Raw genomic sequence first — 21,874 nt, forward strand, 5'->3', positions numbered from 1 at the left:
TGTTATTTCTAGACGGACCATTTTTTTTAAAGGACCCATGCTACAGCTTTCGGTTTGTTGTATTTGTGATGGAGGTGTAAGTAAATAAGTATCTATTAAGTTATTGTTTGAAGTATCTGTTAGATTTGTCTTTGCATCGAGAGGCTTAATGCGTATATTTTGTGTAACAGTTTAGCCAGTGGGATAATGTTAACGTTACACCGTCAGCTAAAATTTACCTAAAGCTAAAATAGACAAGATATTTTTAATTAAACCTATAAAGGTCTAATTATATGATTTGTTTTATACTTTGTCCGTTTCCAAGGCATAATATGTTTATTTTATATTTCCAGGAAAAATGCCAATGCTGCTATGCTCAGTAACTATGAGGTATGTGCATCTCTCATTGTGTCTTTGAAATATTTCCAATAGCCGAGCCAGGATCTGCCCAGAGCTATAGCCAAGAGGTTCCCTCAACCCCACGTTCCCGTGTTTCTAAGATTTTTTCTTATTTCTAAGATGTTTCTAAAAAGTTAAACTCAAAGTCAAGTAATTTTTATTTTTATACCGTATTTAGAGGGATGATTCTAAGTAATTTCACCCTAGGATCCTTTGCACCATGACCTCTACATTACATCTGTAGTCAACTGCTGTTGGGTAATGGGTTGGGTGTAATTGACTACCAAACAGGGAGAAAAGGGGTTAAATTCTGATGCAAACTGATTCTAAAAGAAATGTGGTAACACAGGGCTTTATTTTGGGAAAAATAATAAAATAAAAATAGAAATGAGGGAACACAGGCGTGCTCCCATTGCCAATGCTTGATGGACAGGATTGATGCCAAAAAAAAACAAAAAAAAAAACATGTTTTTTTTCTGTAAATTTGACAGTGTCTCAGTTGTTTCAATCTCACGCTCACAAAATTTAGTATGAGTATATAGCCTGTATAATGAGATTAATATTTATGAAATAGATGAAATGCCAACATGAAAAATATGTTCATGTTTGAAAAAGTGTCATCAATCTATGAACAATGTAGCTCATTGTATGTTGCCCATTTTAACAACGAATTTGTGGAAAATGGGGAAAAAAAAAAAAAATCCATTCTACAAGCATAAAACTTTGGAAGACATATGTTGATGATATATGAGGGGCCAAAAGAAAGCCTATTGGAGTTTTATAATTTCATATAATAGTCATAAGTATTTTAAATTTACTGTAAACCTCAGTGAAATGGAAACTTCCTGAACATTTTGATCAGTCGAGAAAAGAACTAGTGACATATCGAAAATACACTGATAAATGCTTGTCTGTACATGCGGATTCCTTCCATCCTCCTCACCTGAAGAAAAGTTTGCAGGTCAGCCAATTTACAAACAAGCTGATGACCTAGAGCAGGAAGGGAACCAGAGAAAATTTTGATGCTATAACATAAGAGGACTGTCTCCAAAACAAAGACAAACTGACTTAAAATGTACCAAGATGAGATTTTAAATGTTTTGCTCAAGGAAAATACATTTAAAACATCCTAAGAAACAATACATCATTGCAAAATGTGTTCAAGAAGCCTTGTCAATTGCTCCCTCTAAATGCCATCTAAACAAATGCTAGTTAAATCTGATTCCACCAAGAACCAGTACACTTCTAGACCCTCCACCGGGAAACTATTGGTGCGGGTCATGCACACAATGTTGTTCTACTTATAAATGTAAAAATATAGTATAATTCTTTGGACAAAGTACGCTATGTGTGATTTACAATCAACTTGAAATTCACCTACATTTCTGTATAACAGTAGGTACGATTCATGCTAAGAATAACAGAAGGAAAAAAATAATGTAATAAAACTGTAGAAACTTTCATCATCTGCCCTTCTTTCAAAAAGTCAACCTTTTTTGCCCATATGATCATAAATGTCCTCCGTTGTATACCTATGGCAGTCAAATAAATCAATACTATGGGGAGAAAACTAATTACTTTAGCTTAAATTGGCTAAACTTGGCAGAAAAGACCTTTGTACTTTTGATCTAAAAAGTCAATGAGACATGTGTTCATGCGTTCTATTTTGTAGTCCTTTGACTGTAGGATCACAAACCTCTCCCACCCCATGTTGGAGATAGGGATATTGAATCACCTGTATTGTTGGCAAGGGGGTGGGTTTCTTGCCGGGACGAGGGCTTTTATCCTCTTTAATTCATTTTTTATCTTCAGATTTTTAAACTGCTGACAGACCTGAAAGAGCAAAGGAAAGACAGTGGGAAGAACAAGCACAGTGCTGGGCAGCAAAACCTCAACACCATCATGTATGAGGTCTGAGCTCGTTCTGTTTATAAAATCAAATACCCTTTTTGCTACTTGAACATATTCTCATGTTTTGTGTAGACATTGAAATACCTGTCAAAGACTCCTTGCAGCAGGCAAAGTCCAGAGATCGTCAAAGACTTTCTTACAACCATGATGCCTCATAAACTTACAAAGTGAGTTGGAAAACATGTAATGTATATGTTTTGGTGTTTGTCTTTTTCTCAACCTCCTGTCTGATAAATGGTATAGTTCTTTTCTACCTTCAAGCAGCTTTACATCAAGGAAGCGCTCACCCATTCATATACACATTATACACCAGGGGCAAGGTGGATTAAGTATTTCCCATGACAGTATTCACATGTGGGAGTTGGAAACAGACCACCTACCAAGTGAACTACTGTTGCAGTTAGGGATGCACCGATCCAGCTTTTTCAGTTCTAATACCAGTTTCGATACTTCAGGTTTATGTATCTGCTAAGGCCCTATATCGATCAATACCAGTGCGACCAATGAGACTGAAAACTACATTTGTTTCCTTTAAACAAAAATAAGACAACATTGATCCATATGTGTTATGTAGCTGTTATATATCCATCAAGTAACTATAGAACGACTTTATATAAAAAAAAAGTTTCAGTACCAGAGCAGATATCAGATACCAGTATCAGGTCAGTGCATCTTCAACCAGAATGACATTAGGGTGATTAGATGACACTGACTGAAATTCAGGACAGTGTGTTTGTTTTGTTTGTTTTTTGGGTGGGGGGAGGGGGGTTGCTGATGAATTTGTCACAAACATAAATTTATTCAAAGATCAAGTCTTTCAGTAATATTTCTGCCACCAGAAAACAACATAAAAATCATGAAATTATCGTGAAAAGAAAACAATGCACATATGCCGTTGCTCTGTACTGTCACGATGTTGGTACAGTGTAATTTACTCCGTGAGAGAGACCGAAACCAAACTCTTTTCTACACTCTTTATAGAATGCTTTCATTTCATCGCTTAGGGCTCTGGCAATCCACATGTACTTTCCCACCCACTCTTCCTGGTACCTGCAATGACATTTTTGCTTTTTAGCAGTGTGTTGGGGTTCTAGTACACCACCCATGTTGAATGAATGAAAATTGGTTTATCAACATTGCATATTTGCGCTTAATTGTAGAACGTCACAAAATAAACAAAATGGATAGATTGTTGCCAGGGCTGCACGCAGCCACTTGCAAGACATCAGGGGCTGCGTGCAGCCTATGAGCAGCTGTCAGGGCTGCATGCAATCGACTTAACCTACTTACGAACAGTTTTTAATGTTTATCAGAAAATAACTACTCAGTATTCTGTTGGAGTGTAATTTTCGGGGCATTTAGGGCCTGATTCAGGATTTGGGACAACAGCTTAGATTTCGGGACGTCTGGTCAGTCTAAGTGACATTTAAGTGTCATGGCTATATTAGGATTTGAGATTATGGTTGGAGACAGAGGTAGATTAATCGCAAACTGGATCAATTGGAATTTAAATAGCTGGAAAATTGGAATGATAGGATTTTTCTCTGCAGAGAATCAAGTATACTGTCTCCATGGGGTCCTCTTTAGTATAAACAGCAGAAAACTTTGTAGACTTTAGACCTCTACAAATATTCTGAAATACATTTAATTCGTTTATTATTTATCTGTGGTTTTCTTGGATGTACTTGAAGAATACTTGTTACAAGAATTTTTGAGAGATATCCTCCACATTTGAGGGACACTCATAAAATAAATAAATTAGTGGCTGTGGTTGGATCATCTAAAATTTGGACAGAGGTTTTTCATGTTCTTTGGTTTGGTTCGAGACCCCTCTGGATTAGAACAGAATGTAGAACATTCGGTAGAACAATACATTCAGTCTTTGCAATTTCAACCATTTTATATTTATTCTTTATTTCAGAGCAGAAAAGCTGCAGCTACTAAACCACCGCCCACAAACAGCAGTGGAAATTCAGCTCGTAAGTGCTTTACAAAAACATATGTACTGCTTATTACAAATGCATATTTCTGCTAAATGCTTAACTGCTACAGAGGACAGACATAGATATATTCTTTTTATATTGTGTATTATGGTCTGTTACATATATTAATTACATTTGTCATAACTATAGATCGTTTGTATTGAAATAGATCACATGTTTATCCTTTATTTATGTTCAGATGGTTGAAGAGAGTGAAGAACGTCTGTCAGAGGAGCAGATTGAGGAGCTGATTCAGACCATTGCAGAGATCCTTCCTGGAGACCCAGAACAACAAAACAAAACCACAGCTGATGTAGAGATAGAAGAAACTGCAGAAAATTCATGACACTAGCAGGGCAAAAGGAAATCAAACCTTTAGCGTTTGAGCACACTTTGAGGTTTTATGTTTGTTTTTTTTGTTTTTTGTTTTTTTTTCATTTTGGATTTCAACTATAAAATAAAGAACAGTCAGCATTTTGTAAAAATAAGTCACTTTTCTATATTTTATAAAAATAAATAAACTGACAAACTGGTGGGATAACATGTTTGCCATAATGGATGTTGAGATTATTTACTAAATGGTTATTCAGGACACTATATATTAAAAAATAAGAGCTGAGTAATGTATGTTTCTTTAATTTAACCAATTGTTCTAAATTCAAACTACTGATATATTCATATAATATACATTTTCAATATTTATTCATATAATTATTATATTCATTATTATTTAAATATTTATTTATTTCATTTTAAAGATATAAGGAAGAGCAGAGTGCTCACTTTCCTGGGCTCTGTTCACTGCTGACATTCCGCCATGGGTGTCCCAGTGACCATGGTTACCATGATTACTACTACCTACTATCATCAAACCTGGAGTGCAAAAGACAGAAGGGTTGAATACACAACATCCACCTACAGAGCAGGTACAGTCCAACAAGCTGTCAGCAACCAGCCCCACATGGACACAAGGGCTCAGGTCAATGCCAGTAGACCTCGCTATCAACATTCCAACCAGGAGACCTATCAAGCTCCTATAAAATGGAGTCACTATGGAAGAAGAGGTGACAACCAAGAATACCCTTCCACACCAGTTAGAGAGGAACACGCTGTCTGCGACCAAGTACCATGTCGACACAAGGGCTGGATTCAGTGATAGTAGATCTTTCTATCAAAGGTCCAATAAACAGGAGACTTATCAAGCTCCTAAGAACTGGAAGCAGACTCAAAGAAGGGGTGGATGTAGAACATTTACTCCTACATCAGATAAGGTTGAGTAAGCTGTTGGCAACCAGCCCCATGTGGACACAAGGACCGAGGTCCATGCCAGTAGACCTCACATCAAAACTACAGCAGGAAGGAGAAGTATCTTGTTTCTCAGGCCTAGTACCAACATGACATCAAGGGTGGCAACCCAAGATTCACTCCCAAAAAAGACTGGGCTGAACAAGCTGTTGATAGATTTCCACATGTTTTTGTCATCAACAGCATGTCCTGAACCAATGGTGGCAAGAGAAGCTTTGAATCAACCAAGGAACGAGAAATATGGCTACGATATGTCAGGTGTCACTGCTGAGACAACTTGCCCTCAAAGCTAGACCCAAACCCCCAAGAAAAAAAATCAAAACAGGGCAAAGCCTGAGATTGCAATCCCATCTGCTACAACTTCGTGGTGACAAACTGAATTTTGACAATGATCAGGACTCAGATGATGAAATCTATGTCTGTGCTCACCAACAAAAGAGGAACGTCTAACCCTGAACTTCTGGAGGTTAATGGATCTTCAAATGCCTCTTCTGAAAGAACTTGCCCTTGAAATGAGCCTAAGTGCTTAAGAAAAGCTCAAATGGAGTATCTAACCAAGAGCCAGTGGAAGTTAGTGGACTTTCAAATGAACTGATCTGGAATTGTCAAAACGGCAACATCACGCCCCATGAGGACAGTACCTCAGTTCTTGGTGCAGAGACAACTTGTCCTCAAAGTCAGACCCCAAAACGCAAGAAAAATTATCAAAATAGGGCAAAGAAACAAAGTCTGCAATTGCAAGCTCACCTGATGCAGCTCCGTGGCGACAAACTAAACTTTGACTATGATGAAGACTCAGATGATGAGATCTACATGTCCATGCTCACCAACTATACACATAGAAATCATGGCATGTCCAAACCCGAGTAGTAAGTAATTTCAACTAGAAAAAAACAACCATCTTTTCTCCATTGAATGGACTGTCTTCTGAGTGACGAGCAAAAAATATAAAAATAAATAATAATAATAATAAATAAAAAATGTGTTTGGAGTTTTGAATCAGTCAATAATAATGTGTTTTCAAATGTATCATGGTTGGCATGCCATGGTTTACTTGAAAAGTGAGGCATAATGTACTATAATTGTCCTGATAATGAGTTCATTATTTCCAGAAGATGTGGCTTTTGTTTTTTCTTTATTTTGAGAGTCAAGTCTCCCACAAAATCAGAGGCGTGCATAGGTATAGCTGGTGTTCCTGGAGATGGCCTGATAGACAGGAGATTGAGCATTTGTTGGGTCTTGATAATTTCCATGTCAAAGCTGAAGCATATTTCACTTAACATGAGATTTTAGAATTTGTAATTAGGCAAAAAAGTCCTAGCAGAATTCATATAAAATTCCTATTAAATTATTTTGATTTTGTTTTTTATGGGTTTGAAGTACAAACTGGTCCAAATAAGTAATTTCTATTCAGTTAGATTTTTTTATGTGTTTATTTAAGATTAACATTCCTTTTTCATTAAGAAAGTTTGATTTCATTAAGCTAACCACAACATCCCTATTTGGCGTTGCATAAAATGAACCAGGAGAGGCTTGGTCAAGAATTTTCATCCTGCAAATACAGAGTGGGCTTGCTTTTAACATTTTTAAAAGGTAAAACTCATTCCAAAAATACTGATTTGTTTTTGGACCTGATTATGATTTATGTTGTTTGAATTTGTTGAAAGGCAGAGGAAGGAAATTCTGGAAAAAACACCGTTTCATTTAAAGGTGATGCAATGGTTTCCTGTTTTTATATAACCCTCTGCTAAGTTAAAACTGTATTTTGGGGACTAATTTGCAAGCAAGTTGAAATGTTTTGAAGAAGTTAAATATAGTAAAAGCCATTACCATCTGATCAACTACCAGACGGAAATGACTGAGAATGTCATAAATAGCGTTTAGTCCCAATATGGGGAAATTAGTGTTGATATAGCAAAGTGCAAGGACAGCAGCAGTATAATAAGAAAAAGTATCTTTTCCAATATGTCAAGGATTAATTATGGCTTACCAGTTATTTTATGACTACAAATGCCAAACATTTCATTACTATTTATTACGTCTTAAAGTTACAGACTGTATGTGGCTACTATAATCCCACCAAACCAAACCATATGTTATCATCACACCCTAAAATTCTTGTCTGCCTTGCCAGATGAGTTTGCGCGTGAAAAACATTGCTAAATTGAATGAACCGGCCGTAACTTCCACTTTATACCACACTAGCTGATTGAATCTCCCTTGTGGGCTTTTACTAAGAGCACACGAATCGATAGGTAAAGTAATTTTATCTTTCCTCGCGTACATAAAAAAAACAAAAACATTTGGCCTACACTGCGGTGGTGGAAGAGCCCCCTTTAACGCCTTTGGACCAATCAGAGTCGTTTATGTAAATGTGTAGAATAATTCAAACCAATCAGCGCTCGGCTTCATCTCCCTTCCTGATCATATCTTTTCTCCTCGAATGTAGATGTAGCTCACTTCGTTTTTACGGTACAAAGTTGTATGTTACGCAGATGTGCAAATTTTATGTAGAAAACGGTGAAGGCAAAACAGCCAAGCGATTATCGACGTTTCACTAAGCTACACAGATGCGCATCGTGTCTGAAAATCGCTGGTATAATCATTTTTTTGGGGCCAAGAAGGTGATTGGAGTTTTTTTCCTGCGGATTTCGACTGTTTCGCAGGCGCTGGTGAGTGAACGTGTATTTCTTTTCTGAGACGTTTTTACGCATTTAGATGAAAATCAAGTGTAAATGGTCAAACGTTGTACAATCGAGTGCTTGTTTGTGGAGCTGGTGGCGGTAGGTGGTCGTGGTCTGTCACAGCTTCATGATCTGCAGCGGGTCGTTCACCTGGTGCTGTCTTGCCTCTTGGGTCCCTGCACACCGCGAGTCCAGATGTGCAAAGCCGCTGGGCCTTTGCCTTCCAGCCGCAGACACTCGCTTTTTATCCACTACGCGCTTTATATACGACCTGTGTATCGTGATGGATTCTTTTCTTACGCTAAATTGGGTTTGTTGTATGTTGATGAACGCGGAAATGCGGTGTATTGGCCAATAGCTCAAGTGTACAAAGTGTATCAAACCCATGATCAACAAACAGCAGACCTTTCATTATAGCCTCTCCAATCACATAGAATATATACAGGCAGTGTTGGGAAGGTGACTTTTAAAAGGTAATCCCCTACAGATTACAGATTACATACCCTAAACTGTAGTTTGTAACGGAATCCATAAAATTACTTAAAGTGAGTAACGTAATCTGAATACTTTGGATTACTTGATTTGCTGTAGAGACGCAAAGATGAGGAAATCTTCACATAAGAAGTTTTATCTGCTAAAAGACAATAAAAAGCCCCAACTATACTTAACCGTAATAAAAATATTATTGATAGAATATGAGGAGACACGGTCCACGCAACATGGTTTAGTCCTGTTAAATCCTGCTAAATACTGTTTTAGTCCTGGTTTTAGTCCTGGTTTTAGTCCTGGTTTTAGTCCTGGTTTTAGTCCTGGTTTTAGTCCTGGCTTAGTCTTGGTTTAGACCTGGTTTAAAAAGACAATATAAAGACAATAAAAAGCCCCGACTTTACTTAACCGTAATAAAAATATTATTGATAGAATATGAGGAGACACGGTCCACGCAACATGGTTTAGTCCTGTTAAATCTTGCTAAATACTGATTTAGTCCTGGATTTAGTCCTGGATTTAGTCCTGGTTTTAGTCCTGGTTTAAGTCCTGGCTTAGTCTTGGTTTAGACCTGGCTTAGTCTTGGTTTAGACCTGGCTTAGTCTTGGTTTAGACCTGGCTTTACCCCAAAATGTGAAAACAGGAAAATACCACCGTGTAATCCATTTATTTCAACAAAGTAACTGTAATCCAATTACCACTCACTGAAACAGTAACTGTAACCAAATACAGTTACTCATAATTTGTACTCTGATTACGTAACTCTGGTACATGTAATCTGTCACTCCCCAACACTATATACAGGTGACATATGGCTAGGGTGACCAGATTATCAAAATTCAAAACTGGGACAAACCAGGGTGTGATGACTGGTATAAATAAAATATCTGTAAATTTTCTGAATTTGGCTAAACAAATAGCAATTTATGCTCCTCTTTACTGATCTGATTAGTCAAAATTGTGATAGTTATGTTTTAGTCCTGCTTTAGACCTGATATAGTCCTGGTTTATTCTTAGACCTGCTTTGGATCAAATTGGTCCAATACCTGGGACATTTTTTGTATAAAACTGGAACAAATTGGTTTTGTATAAATCTGCTGGGACAAGATGACACAGAGCTCAAAACTGGGACTGTCACAGGTAAATAGGGATGTTTTGACTCTCTACATAAGGTGAATGCCTACTTTGAACAAAACAAGCTTATCTCTATATGCATTTATTTACTTAAAAACTAAATTAATAGTACATGTGAAATTAGAGATTACATTTTTGCTATTCGATTTTACTACATTGTTTCTAACATTAGTGTTTTAGTGTTATAAATGGCTGTATTGCATTGCAGTAAACCTGTTATCAGTTTTGTGCTTTTGACTGGAACTCAATGTTCTAAAGGTGACATTTTGGTTAGTCACATTATTTCCAGTCCTCTGATTATAGGTCCATGCTCCACTTACCTTTGTCTTTATATGATTCTGCTGTTCCACAAATACTGCAGCCTTTTCAAGGTCAATCCCAGATTTATCATGTTTAATGCAGGTCTTTGCATGAAGTACATAATGATGTTTTTACAGCACTATTTTCACTGTGACAATGGCTGCAGATTAAGAACTTTATATTAAGTGTACATTTTAGTAGTGAATTCATGTGAATTTTTTTTTTTTTTTTTTTTTTTTTTTTGTAACCTGGAAATGACAAAATTAAACAGTCTTTCCATGTGAGTCCAAGCCAAAAGGTATAGGACCAATAACAACAACTCAAACACAATAAACTGTCAGGAAGAAGCACTATAAAAACAAGTGCAAGTTGACAGGGCAGTCGTATACATTTAGTTTGAAGTTAAAGGAATTTAAAGATCAACTGTAGGTAAATTTATGTTTTTTTGTAACATTATGTTGGGCAAATGCCATAATTGCCCAACACAATACTGTTTCCCAAGGATTCCAATAGGACGTAGGACATGGTCAAATATAAAAATTGGGCAGCTTTGCTAGGGGTTCTATGCAACAGAGAGTATAAACTAAGGTCTGTGTAAATGATCAAATGGAGATAATCATTAACAATTTGAATTGATTTTTATCTTGAGAACTGAGAGGTAATTTCTGTCTGAAACAGCATGATTTGGAGCAGCGTTCTGAATTCGGTGGAATAAATGTGACTATTTGTGTTAAATATTAAAAGTCTCTCTGAAAGTCTTGATCATTATCAGGATCAGGAAAAAAAAATTTCCCATATCGCCCAACCCTACTGCATTTAACTGTAGTTTATTATAGAACTTGTGAATGCTGTTATGCAGAATTCTGCTATTATAGAAAGTTCAGAAATCAAATCTTTTGCAAAGCCACACAAAGGCTTGCTTTGGCTATATTCCCTGTTCTTAAACCTCTGCCCTACTTCTGTTTCTGGCTTAATCTCTGTATGGCAATTTTTCACGTAAATCTCCCCTCACTTGCCTTATCCCAGATTAGAAAAGCACCTTGGACCTTCGGAACAGACCCTTGTCCTCTTTCTGTCTGTGAATGTTTTTACATTGGGTCTTATCAGGAGGAACTATAGAAACAAGAGAACACTGTATAGACCCACGTGGCATCCAGATGTTAGGCCTGGTCCATAATCTCTAACAAGAGCAAAACCATGGACTCGCCAAAAACGAGCTATTCCAGTACAGGATTGTGATTAAAACTGTAAAAGTATACAGCTGCAAAGACTCATAGAAGTGTTTGCATGTAAGACAGATGAATGAAAATGACATACTCGGTTATTTAATTTGAAAAAAAAAAACAATGAGTCAGTTCAGAAGGAAAAAGAAAAATAATTAATATGATAAACTTCTACAAGTTTCTTCTACATCTAGGCTGAAAAAATATGTGCCTGAAGGACTGAGCTGTAGCATTAACCTGTTGTGCCATTTGTGCCTGTTGAAATCGTGCTTGGTTCAACTTTATTAGAATCATGAGAATTATATTAGATTTTTTCTTTACCAGTGGTGTATATTACAGTACTTTCACTTTTTTGCGATTATTGAACCATAACCAACTACATTGTTAAATGGGTGTAAAACAAAACAAGTTCTATAATGCTCTTGCCTTGGACATGAGGTTCAAATGGTATCTCAATCTCAATCGCAATTGCATATCTTTCCAAAATTTCCTCACATTTGCAGATTATTGTTGATATTAGGATCATACATAAGATGAAGTCCAAAACAATGTTTTCAAACTGCAGTCAAATGAATGTAATAGTTATTGAGTATATCATTTCATACAGATGTTATTTTTGAACTGCACGTTTTGTCTGTTAAGAGGAACAAGTGTGTTTTGTGTGTAGTGTGCAAAGTGAAATGGAGAAGTTGTGGTCTGGCTGTCTTGGCCAATGGTAATGTGATCTTAAGACCAAATTGTCTCTGTCCCAGTGTGGTAGAAACTGTCATAAAGAATCAAAACATCTATAACTATAATTAGTGGCTAAGGATCAACTTCCAGTCTGTGAAGCTTTGTTGCACTGATTCTTACAATTGGCCCCTGATTTGTGGAGTTATATTTCCAACATGACTGCTGTCAAATCCTGTTTACAGATTATAGCCCAGGCTATTTAAACATTGATTATCATTTAGTCCGACTTTTAATGAGAAGTATGGCTTGTTTTTTGTTTTCCTGTATGACCGTCTGGACAAAGGTGGCACAGTATAAAGAGGAAAATTTAACTGAATATATATTTTACAGTATATTTGGATAAATGTACATTTACACATTGTACAGATTTCAGTCATGGTAAAGTATGAAAGATGTGCACTGTGGTGGCCAGGTGCTTACTGATGACTCTACCTTAGCTTCAAAAGTATTTTAAGTATTAATTTAATGTGTGTAAAATCCCTCAGTCGTCCAGGTAGAATCTATGGCATCCTTATATCTGCCTGCTCCTCCCTACAGGCAGATATAAGGAAGTGTCCACCAGCATTCCGACCAGAAGTGAAGAAGCAGCTTGAATGAGCTGCGAAACGCTTTCAACCTAAATAAACGTCTGTCCTTGGCTATTAATTTAATGAACATAAACGATAGAGACATTTTAAGAATTTCTCTTCCAGGTTTGAACTCCAAACTCCATGCTTTTCATGACTTGATTAAAAAGATCCAAACATGTCAGTGATGATTAGTGAATATGAGTGAATCTCAATTTTGATTTAATAGAAAAAAAAAAAAAAGACACAGCCTTACACCGCAACATATGACAAGTAATGAAAATTAATGCAAACTACTACTACTATTCATTCTGAATCAGAAAGCATAACAACGTTCTAAAAAAATTATTTTGTCTTATTAGGAGTCATGGGTAAAAGAAGAGACAAGCTTCGGCCCCCTCTAGGACTCATTGCTCTTGGATTCCAGGGTTGACCGACCACAGATGGGACAAAGCTTGTATTTAATTGACCATATCCCACAATCGTATTCCTTCAGCTTCTCCCATGAGAGTTCTCTGTCTCTCTCCGCCTCTTCAAGTGCCATAGACCCACAGGTGAAGATTTATGGATTATATTAACTTGGTTTATTGACTTGAAAATTGCATTCATTAATTTAGTCTTGACATATTTATTTGCATTTAGATTCCAGCAGTATCACAAGATTATCAATTAAAGTGGTGTAACATTGAGTACCTTAATTATGCAGAGTGACTGTCTGTAGAATTTTCTCATTTATCATGCAGCCGTGGCACCGTAGCTGTAAGATAAATGTCTGCTTGTGTACAGTAGTAAAGTTATTGAAACACAGCAGTACTGTTCTTCAGTACAAAAGTATAATCATGTAGTTACTTGGATGTCTTAATTAAATTTCTTCCAAAGTCAATGTCTCAAATTGGTAACATCACTCCATATTTTGTCTCCCCTCTTTAGATGTTCATGTGTGCCTGCGCTGAACTCTGAACCATGCGGACCAGCAGATCCACGCTGCTCCTGTGCTCAGTACTTTTCTGCTCCGCCTCTCTTCTATATTTGGGCATGAGTGGTGTGGAGTGCCCGCCCAAGAGCCACCGACACAAATGGATGGAGATGCACTTGAGCCAATCGGCCAATCAGAATGTGTCTTTGTCTGAGCACTTCCCCGAGGACACGCCCCTCATCTTCATCGGAGGGTTTCCACGTAGTGGTACTACTCTGATGCGGGTGATGCTAGATGCTCATAATGCTGTCCGCTGCGGGGAGGAGACGAGGGTAATACCACGGCTGTTAGCCATGAGGGCCACGTGGAGCCGCTCTGTGAAGGAGAGGATCCGATTGGATGAAGCCGGGGTCACTGACCAGGTGTTGGATGCAGCTGTGAGGGCGTTTCTGCTCGAGGTGAGAGAGGCAATGAATTATGTTTTGGAGTTTATGATTGCAAAAATTACATTAGTGATTGTAGGCAATATAGGGTTAATGTAGTGATAGGATTTCTTAAAGCATATTTAGAAAAAGGGTTGTTTTTAGTTTTTTGAGTAACTTATATATAAACAAATATTGGCACCTTTAATGATCAATGGCCACAATCTGTTAAACCTTGAGAACAAATAGGAAAATGAAATGAGTATAACGCATAAACCACATGTGAACATACTCTCTGTATATACATAGTTTGCTTAAAGAAAGAAACCGCATTCTTAAATTTCCCATCATCAATGCTTTAATGGTATGTGATAATGATGGTGCATTTTTGCTTGTGTTTCAGGTAATTGTTGGTCATGGAGAGCCTGCCCCTCGTCTGTGTAACAAAGACCCGTTTGCACTAAAGTCTCTGTCCTATTTGTCACATATCTTTCCAAAAGCCAAATTTGTCCTCATGATTCGAGACGGCAGAGCAGCCGTCCACTCCATGATTTCACGAAAGGTATGCTTCCAAAACTTGTTTTTCAGTGATTTCCATCTAAACAGTTAGCTACCGTTTTTACAAATCTGTTAATGCATCCGGTCTGTTTACATGGACAAATTGTTTTACACATTTATGACTTCTGGCTATGATTTGAAGTTTATAGTAACAAAAACCCAAACAAATCCCAGTGCATGCTTCATAAAATGTGGCTCATAATTCAGTGCAATATGCCCTATACACAATGTACACTTTTACATTATATAGTCAAAAATTAATTCATTCTATTGGAAGGAATAATGTTTTATTGGAGCTTTAAATGTGTGTGTTTTTGCATTTTGTAGGTTACCATCTCTGGGTTTGACCTGAGCAGTTACCGAGACTGTCTGACCAAGTGGAGCAGTGCCGTGGAAACCATGGTGAATCAGTGCTTGGCAGCCGGAGAAGAGCGCTGTCTCCCAGTGCGTTACGAGGAGCTGGTACAGCGCCCAGAGCCTGAAATGAGGAAACTTCTACACTTCCTGGACCTGCAGTGGGACCACTCTGTGCTGCACCACGAGGAGCTGATCGGGAAGGCGGGGGGCGTGTCTCTATCCAAGTGAGTTATCCACATTCTTTACTAAACATCCAAAAATTTACAGTAGTTTTTGGTTAAAGGTGCATATGTGACTTTTCTGTTGGAGGCTCTTCCATGTGTATTGATGTTTTTATTGCTAAAATACTTGCTAAAAATACTTTTCTAGTGTCACCTTGTATCCATGGTGATTATTTTAAAGCCATACTGTGAACATTTCATTGTAGCCTCATCTTCAGGCAATCCAGTACAATATGTTTGTCCAATATAGCTACCTTAAAAACAAAATCTCATACAGTCTGTGTATGAACTCAAGAGTCACAAGCAGGATGTGGCTACAATACCGCACTCTTTCAATTGTTTGACACTTTTTAGAAGAACTAGACTGCATATACATAGGGGATATGTGCTGTATGTCATTCTTGGCTTGGCTCATCACATTTATTTTAGTAACCCATCATATTGTACTTCTGTACTTTCTGTCACCGTAATTTTACTGAACATATTTCTTGATGTAACTGTGCGTTTTTTGACTTAATATTTTGGTTCCTTTTCATACAATAGTAAGTGACATTGTTTCATTTCTTGCATCTTGCCTTTTTAAATATATATTTTTTCCCAATTTGTTGTAATTATTGAATATTGTACCTACCCAATTACACTAACATAATCATAAATTAATTGTTGCACCCAAATAGTTTCTCATTACTTGAAGTTATCCTATTAGTTTAGTAATTATTTGGCTCACTGTGTACACAGGTTTTCATTTGTCCTTTTCTTTGCTCTGGGAACTGCTGGCACAATATAATAGCTTCCTGACACCATAGATGACGTGACTTTATTGATCCATCTAAAAGCAATGCTTTAGCTATATTTACACAGGTCACAGTGCAGGCGGTCAGTACAATCAGTGAAATGTAACAGAGATAACGTCCTTTAGGCCAATGTCATTTTCAATGTGCATGTAAAACTAGAGGTGGCCTGCACGCACCACTTTGGGCACTCTGCTCTATTTGATACTTAAAAAGGTTTTCTATAAAGCTACCGTGTGTACATAATTGTGTACATAATTAAGAAAACTGTAATGAGATATAAATGTATTTGCTTATTGTCCAGTAGACCCCTGTGTTAATTAATGTGTAACAGTCAATGAGGACTGAGTAAAAATATGTTTAATTAAAATGTTAGAAATTATAAACAGGACAACTTCTGATGGTTAAGCTGGAGAAGATGAAGCTAGTTTATATGGGCCATATGTCACTAAGTCAAGCCAATATATGCACATGGAGGATGGGTATTTGGTGTGATCGGAGAGGAAGACACAGGAAGGACAGAAGATAGATTTGTGCTCCTTAGACCTCATAACTGCAGTTCTTTTGACTAATGTCCACAGGCATTACACAGGCCATGACCCAAGTGAACTGTTGCCTGTAACATCAATCCAAATCTTTACTCATTAATATTTAATATTTTCTAAAATCATGACTTGACTGATGAATGGATGGATATTTCTTTCTTTGTTATTTAATTCTGCCAAAGAAAATTATGCTGTGTGCCAAGTACAGGATTAGTGTGTTGGTTTGCTTTAAATCAAATATAGTATCATTTTCCTGATCTAATCTCTGGGGATTTACTGGGATCTGAGCCATCAACAAATTACAGTAAAATGGGTCCCTGGCATATACAGCCCTAGAGGATTTAGGCCACATTTAATATGAATTTTATTACTGTGGTTGCATACTTTACAGTGTAAATGGGATGTAAATAAAGGTTTGGAAAGTTTCACATACAAAGCACTCCGACAGTGAGAAGTAGTCTGATATAATGCTTTTGTCAGCCATTAAAATAAGTGTATAAATGAGGTAAAATCTATTAGCAGATAAAATATTTGGAGGCTGTATACACATTTTGATGTTCTATACAATAGAATATGCTTCCAAAGTACAACTGCTAGTCCCCAGCCAGGAAAAGCAAAAGGTTGCATTTAGAGTAAATAATTTAAATCCTTCAAGCAGTAGAGTAAACAAATTGCTTCTTCAATCTTTTAATAATAAGAATTGTTATTAAACTATTTGTAGACATATTTTACAAAATATACTTGAGCTTTTAACCATGTTATATAATCATCATTAGCTCACTCAGAGTTATATTTGGATTGATTCAAGCATGTTTGAGTAATCCTGTATTGTCCTGAAACTACAAAATTGTTTGATAAGTGCTCAGGAAATGTCTGCTTTCTCTTTTCACCCACTCCCTGTCTTTGCCTAAGGCCCTTTACTTATAAGACAGACTCCGGGTCATACTTAAATGTTCAACAATATCACGCAGCCATTATTATTATTTCTTATTATATGCTAAATAAAGCATAATATGTCTTCTTTTCAGTTAACGCTAAAAAGGCATGTCCATAATCTCTTGTGCCTGTGCAGAGTGGAGCGGTCAACGGATCAGGTGGTGAAGCCAGTGAACACAGAGGCGCTGTCTAAGTGGGTGGGGAATATCCCTTCGGACGTCCTGAGCGATATGGCAGAAATCGCCCCCATGCTCTCACGTTTGGGCTATGACCCTCATGCCAACCCCCCCGACTACAGCCGCCCCGAGCCACCGCTGTCCCTCTACAACCTGTCCCGCACCAGACCTACACATTAGTGGTGTCTCCACTGACCATGACCAGTAGGAAAAGACTTCTAACAGATAAGGGCGACTTTTTGCCATGGCTGTTCTTCCACAGTATTACATTTTGTCTTTGAAATGATGTTTAAGATGTAACTTATCAGTCCAACTTGAATGTGAATGTGTCAAATCTTCACTAACGCAGCAGCACCAGATCAGTGTTCATGAAGCATAATGACTGTATATTTTTGAAAATGTGTTTATTTTCTTAATAAATTATTTTGATGTGAGAGATGCATTGAAATGTTGAACAATGTTGTTTACCTGGAAATGACTCTTTTAAAAAAATGTATATTGATAAAAGATTATTAAAGAGTCGTGAACGTCACTAATATTTTTGTTGCTTCTTTCTGAGAAACACCGTCGTCAGATGTAGAGAGTTAAGCCACTGCCCCCTCTGGTGGCAAAAAGATGACACTAGCTCAGCCCCCTACCGTAAAAATGGATACACAATCTTTCCATGACAATCTTGGGAACCAGACATGCATCTCCAGCATTATACATGCTTATTCAAACTGTTCTGGATAGTCAAAAATATAGTCAAAACAATTTAGATACACCATTCTCAAACTGGGATCTGGGGATCATGTATAGGGGGTTCACCAAAAACTTAATGTCATCATTACGATCATCAGCGATTCTTATGCTATACAATCCTAAAATTATATACATAAATTTAATTGACTACACAAATAAAATAACACTACTAGAAATTAATCTGAATTAAAAATGTTATTGAAACATGAAATTCACAATTTATTTATTGTGACATCGTCAGGTGGTAGGTGGTAGCCAGGTTGCGGCCTCATGAAGTATGAGCACCCCAGATTTAGAATTGTATGCAAAAACATTAAAGCCCCATAAATATCCCTTTTAACATGCCATTAATCACAAAGATTAAAATGTTCTCCTTTAAGGATCTCCATTGTAATAGTCCACTGGTGTTTGTGTGTGCTGCGGCTCTTGTTTCTGTGGTTGGGGCAAGGATGTGTTTGGAGAGGAGTCTTGGTCCACTGAGGGCATTTTTGGAGGGTACATCCAGGCCCCTCTGCTGCTGGGGAAGGACTGATGCACTGGGGTCGGCGTGGCCTCGGAGGTCCAGCTGAACATGTGTCGGAAACATCTAGAGAACTGAGATACAAACACAACAAAAAAGTTATGAGACAATGCAGGTTAAAAACTATTAATAGATGTTATTTAACAATATCTTCCTTGTTCATAGCCATTAGGGGTTTATGTCATATTGACAATTTGACACCACAAAAAAAGATCTAACTAAAATATTTATAATTCATACTAGACCTGAGTTTATAATTTTGACATACTAAGTACACTATGATGCAGAACTTCCTACTGGGCAAAACTATATATATATATATATATATATATATATATATATATATATAAAAAATGTGTTTCTCACCTTCCACGGTGGTAGGTCTCTCTCACCCTCATTGAGCTCGGGTCCTCTACCAGAGGCCTGGGAGCTTGAGAGTTCTGCGCAGTATCTTTGCTGTTCCCAGTACTGCACTTTTCTGGACTGAGATGTCCGTTGTTTTTCCCGGTATCTGTTGTAGCCACTCTTCCAGTTTGGGGGTTACAGCCCCGAGTGCTCCGATCACCACAGGCACCACTGATGCCTTTACTTTCCAGGCTCTCTCCAGCTCTTCCTTGAGCCCCTGGTATTTCTCTAGCTTCTCGTGTTCCTTTTTCCTGATATTACCATCGCTTGGTATTGCGATGTCAACCACATATATATATATATATATATATATATATATATATATATATATATATATATATATATATATATATATGGTGGATATATATATATTATATATACTATACTATACTATACTATACTATAACTTTTTAACATTTACAGAAGTGCATAGAGTAGTCACTATTTTTCTTCACCCCAACCAGTTTTTGTTTCATGTGGACAGGAGTAATCATAGAAATACCAGATAAATACCAGATAAAACATGTGCTTCTATTTCACATTTAAAGTTTGAATCATGTGAACTCATCTTCTCAGATGTGAAATCCTATTCTCAGATATAATTATACACACATCACAGCAGAGTAATTGTCTAGTACCTGTTTGTTGAGGAGCACGTATATGACCGGGTTCAGCACTGTGCTGGTCTTAGCTAACAGAGAGGGCACTAGACTGGCCACAGGGGGCACAGCTCCAGGATGTCCAAATGAGAAGAGCATTGCCACCACACCGTACGGCAGCCAGCAGACAAGGTAACCCGTCACCATGGAGACCACCATCAGGAGCACACGGCCCTCCCTCTTCTCTGCTGAGGACGTGCTCAACCGTGGGACCTGGCACACAACACAAATAAGTATAGATTTGTTCTGGAGTCAGGTTCTATGTTAAATTTAAAGTCAATTTTTGGTCCTCTGCTTTAGCAAGAGGTATGGTATACTTTATTGTCCCTGAAGGAACCTAACCTGTCCTTAGAAGTCAGCTGCCTCTGGGGCAAACTGAACAACTGCAGAGCCCTGTAGCCATTTCCAGATCTTGATCTAGGTTTAGTTTTGTTAGTTTAGTTTGGGGAACAACCAGTGTAGGCAAAACCATCCAGATTTGAAGAACATGCAAACTCCAAACAGAGGCTCCTTCTAACCTGGAAATTGAGCATTGGGTGAGCATAGGATGGGTACCTGTTTTGTGACTGTGCGCACGGCCATAATGATCCTCCCGTAGCAGAAGAGCATGAGAAGTAGAGGCAGCAACAGACAAAAGGTGAACAGACAGCTCACATAAGAGCGCGCTGTGGGAGACTGCATGTCCCACTGAACTGAGCAGGTTGTGCCGGGACCCTCTGGACCGTAACTAATCCCAAAGAGACAAAGTCCAAAATATTACTCTTATATAGCCATACTGTATGAGGAATTTATGCTGACCTGCTCCAGCCCAGCAAAGGAGGCAAGGTCCAGGCCAGAGAGTAAACCCAAGAGGCGGCCACAGCAAAGCGGGCACGTCCAAACTGAGAGGAGTCTGATGGAACAGTGTGGAGCACTGCAGAGTAGCGTTCAAATGAGAGGAGTGACAGTGAAACCAGAGACACAATACCTGAAACACAAGAAAAAAAAAACAAACCAAAACATTAGGCGGGTCTGCCTGTTGAGGGACCTGTCCCATGTGAGAATGTTGGTGAAATATGAAACTATAATTGGTGGTATTATTGACCACAAGAAAGTGTTAATTTTGTTCATGCAAATACCTGTGCACATTAAGAAATAAATAAGAAAAGTGTTTTACAGTATTTCTGGTTCCACTTCTGAATGCCAACTCCATTGGCTCCTATAGGATCATGGAAGTAGGGTATAATAATTTACCACTGAGTATGGAGTGAATGAACAATTAACTGTAAAGCGCTTTGGGTGTCTTGAAAAGCGCTATATAAATGCAATGATTAATTAAATTAATTACTAAGCATTGTTTTTGCTATATTCTATGGGCCTATTAGAATTGGATTTGTAAAGAGTACAGCTGAAGGACTAATGCATTAATTTGGGGTCCAAACAATATAAAACACTGTGCAAAATGCCGTTTATCTTAAGATATAGGCTACTAATACAATTTATAATAAGTTTGCAGAACACCTTACCGAAGAGCGCGTTCGAGAAGCCGTACCAACGGCACCCGTAATTCCCGGTGAGCCACCTGCCGCGTACGCTGGCGGCGAAGCTCATCGGGGTCCCGAAGATGCAAACCAGCATGTCACTGGCGCTTATGTTGATCAGGAGCAGGTTAACAGGGGTCCGGAGCACGGAGTACCGTGAGAACACCAGCAATGCCACGAAGTTTCCCAAAAAGCCCAGGACAAAAATAACCCCCAATACCACGGCCACAGCGGTGTGTCCGGCCCTGCTGAGCGATGTTTCTCTGGGCACTGTGGGGTCCGACAGCGCGCTCAGGTTTTGACTAAGTACGGACATTAGGATAGATCCATGTCCAGCCCTGAAAAAAAAAATCACAACTTTAAATGAGACTTAAAATTATATATTTTTTGGGGTAGTTTTGCCTGT

General features: G+C 37.9%; 3 protein-coding genes across 4 annotated transcripts; 2 read left to right on the forward strand and 1 right to left on the reverse strand.

Moving 5' to 3' along the window:
- Positions 1–13: 13 nt before the first annotated feature.
- Positions 14–4,826, forward strand: crcp (calcitonin gene-related peptide-receptor component protein). Its single transcript, XM_020920109.2, has 6 exons — positions 14–76; positions 333–369; positions 2,191–2,289; positions 2,362–2,456; positions 4,211–4,268; positions 4,471–4,826. The coding sequence occupies exons 1-6, from the start codon at positions 69–71 to the stop codon at positions 4,615–4,617; spliced, it is 444 nt and encodes a 147-aa protein (XP_020775768.1). The 5' UTR covers positions 14–68; the 3' UTR covers positions 4,618–4,826.
- Positions 4,827–7,997: 3,171 nt separating this feature from the next.
- On the forward strand, positions 7,998–18,159 carry tpst1l (tyrosylprotein sulfotransferase 1, like). 2 transcript variants are annotated; one of them, XM_020920095.2, is made up of 6 exons: positions 7,999–8,248; positions 13,064–13,255; positions 13,632–14,075; positions 14,443–14,601; positions 14,925–15,178; positions 17,584–18,159. In XM_020920095.2, the coding sequence occupies exons 3-6, from the start codon at positions 13,665–13,667 to the stop codon at positions 17,801–17,803; spliced, it is 1,044 nt and encodes a 347-aa protein (XP_020775754.1). In that variant the 5' UTR covers positions 7,999–8,248; positions 13,064–13,255; positions 13,632–13,664; the 3' UTR covers positions 17,804–18,159. The 2 variants fall into 2 exon arrangements, with proteins under 2 accessions (XP_055004629.1, XP_020775754.1); XM_055148654.1 differs by lacking the exon at positions 13,064–13,255 and having other exon boundaries at positions 7,998–8,248.
- Positions 18,160–18,739: 580 nt separating this feature from the next.
- Positions 18,740–21,784, reverse strand: LOC110155900 (pinopsin-like). The gene is made up of 5 exons (XM_020920077.2): positions 21,454–21,784; positions 20,747–20,915; positions 20,504–20,675; positions 19,928–20,161; positions 18,740–18,958 (listed from the first exon to the last, which is right to left on the reverse strand). The coding sequence occupies exons 1-5, from the start codon at positions 21,782–21,784 to the stop codon at positions 18,740–18,742; spliced, it is 1,125 nt and encodes a 374-aa protein (XP_020775736.2).
- Between the last annotated feature and the right edge of the window lie 90 nt (positions 21,785–21,874).

This window comes from Boleophthalmus pectinirostris, unplaced genomic scaffold (assembly GCF_026225935.1).
Source record: "Boleophthalmus pectinirostris isolate CB_2022bp ecotype Guang Dong unplaced genomic scaffold, ASM2622593v1 HiC_scaffold_12, whole genome shotgun sequence".
In the NCBI taxonomy this organism is placed as follows: domain Eukaryota; kingdom Metazoa; phylum Chordata; class Actinopteri; order Gobiiformes; family Gobiidae; genus Boleophthalmus; species Boleophthalmus pectinirostris.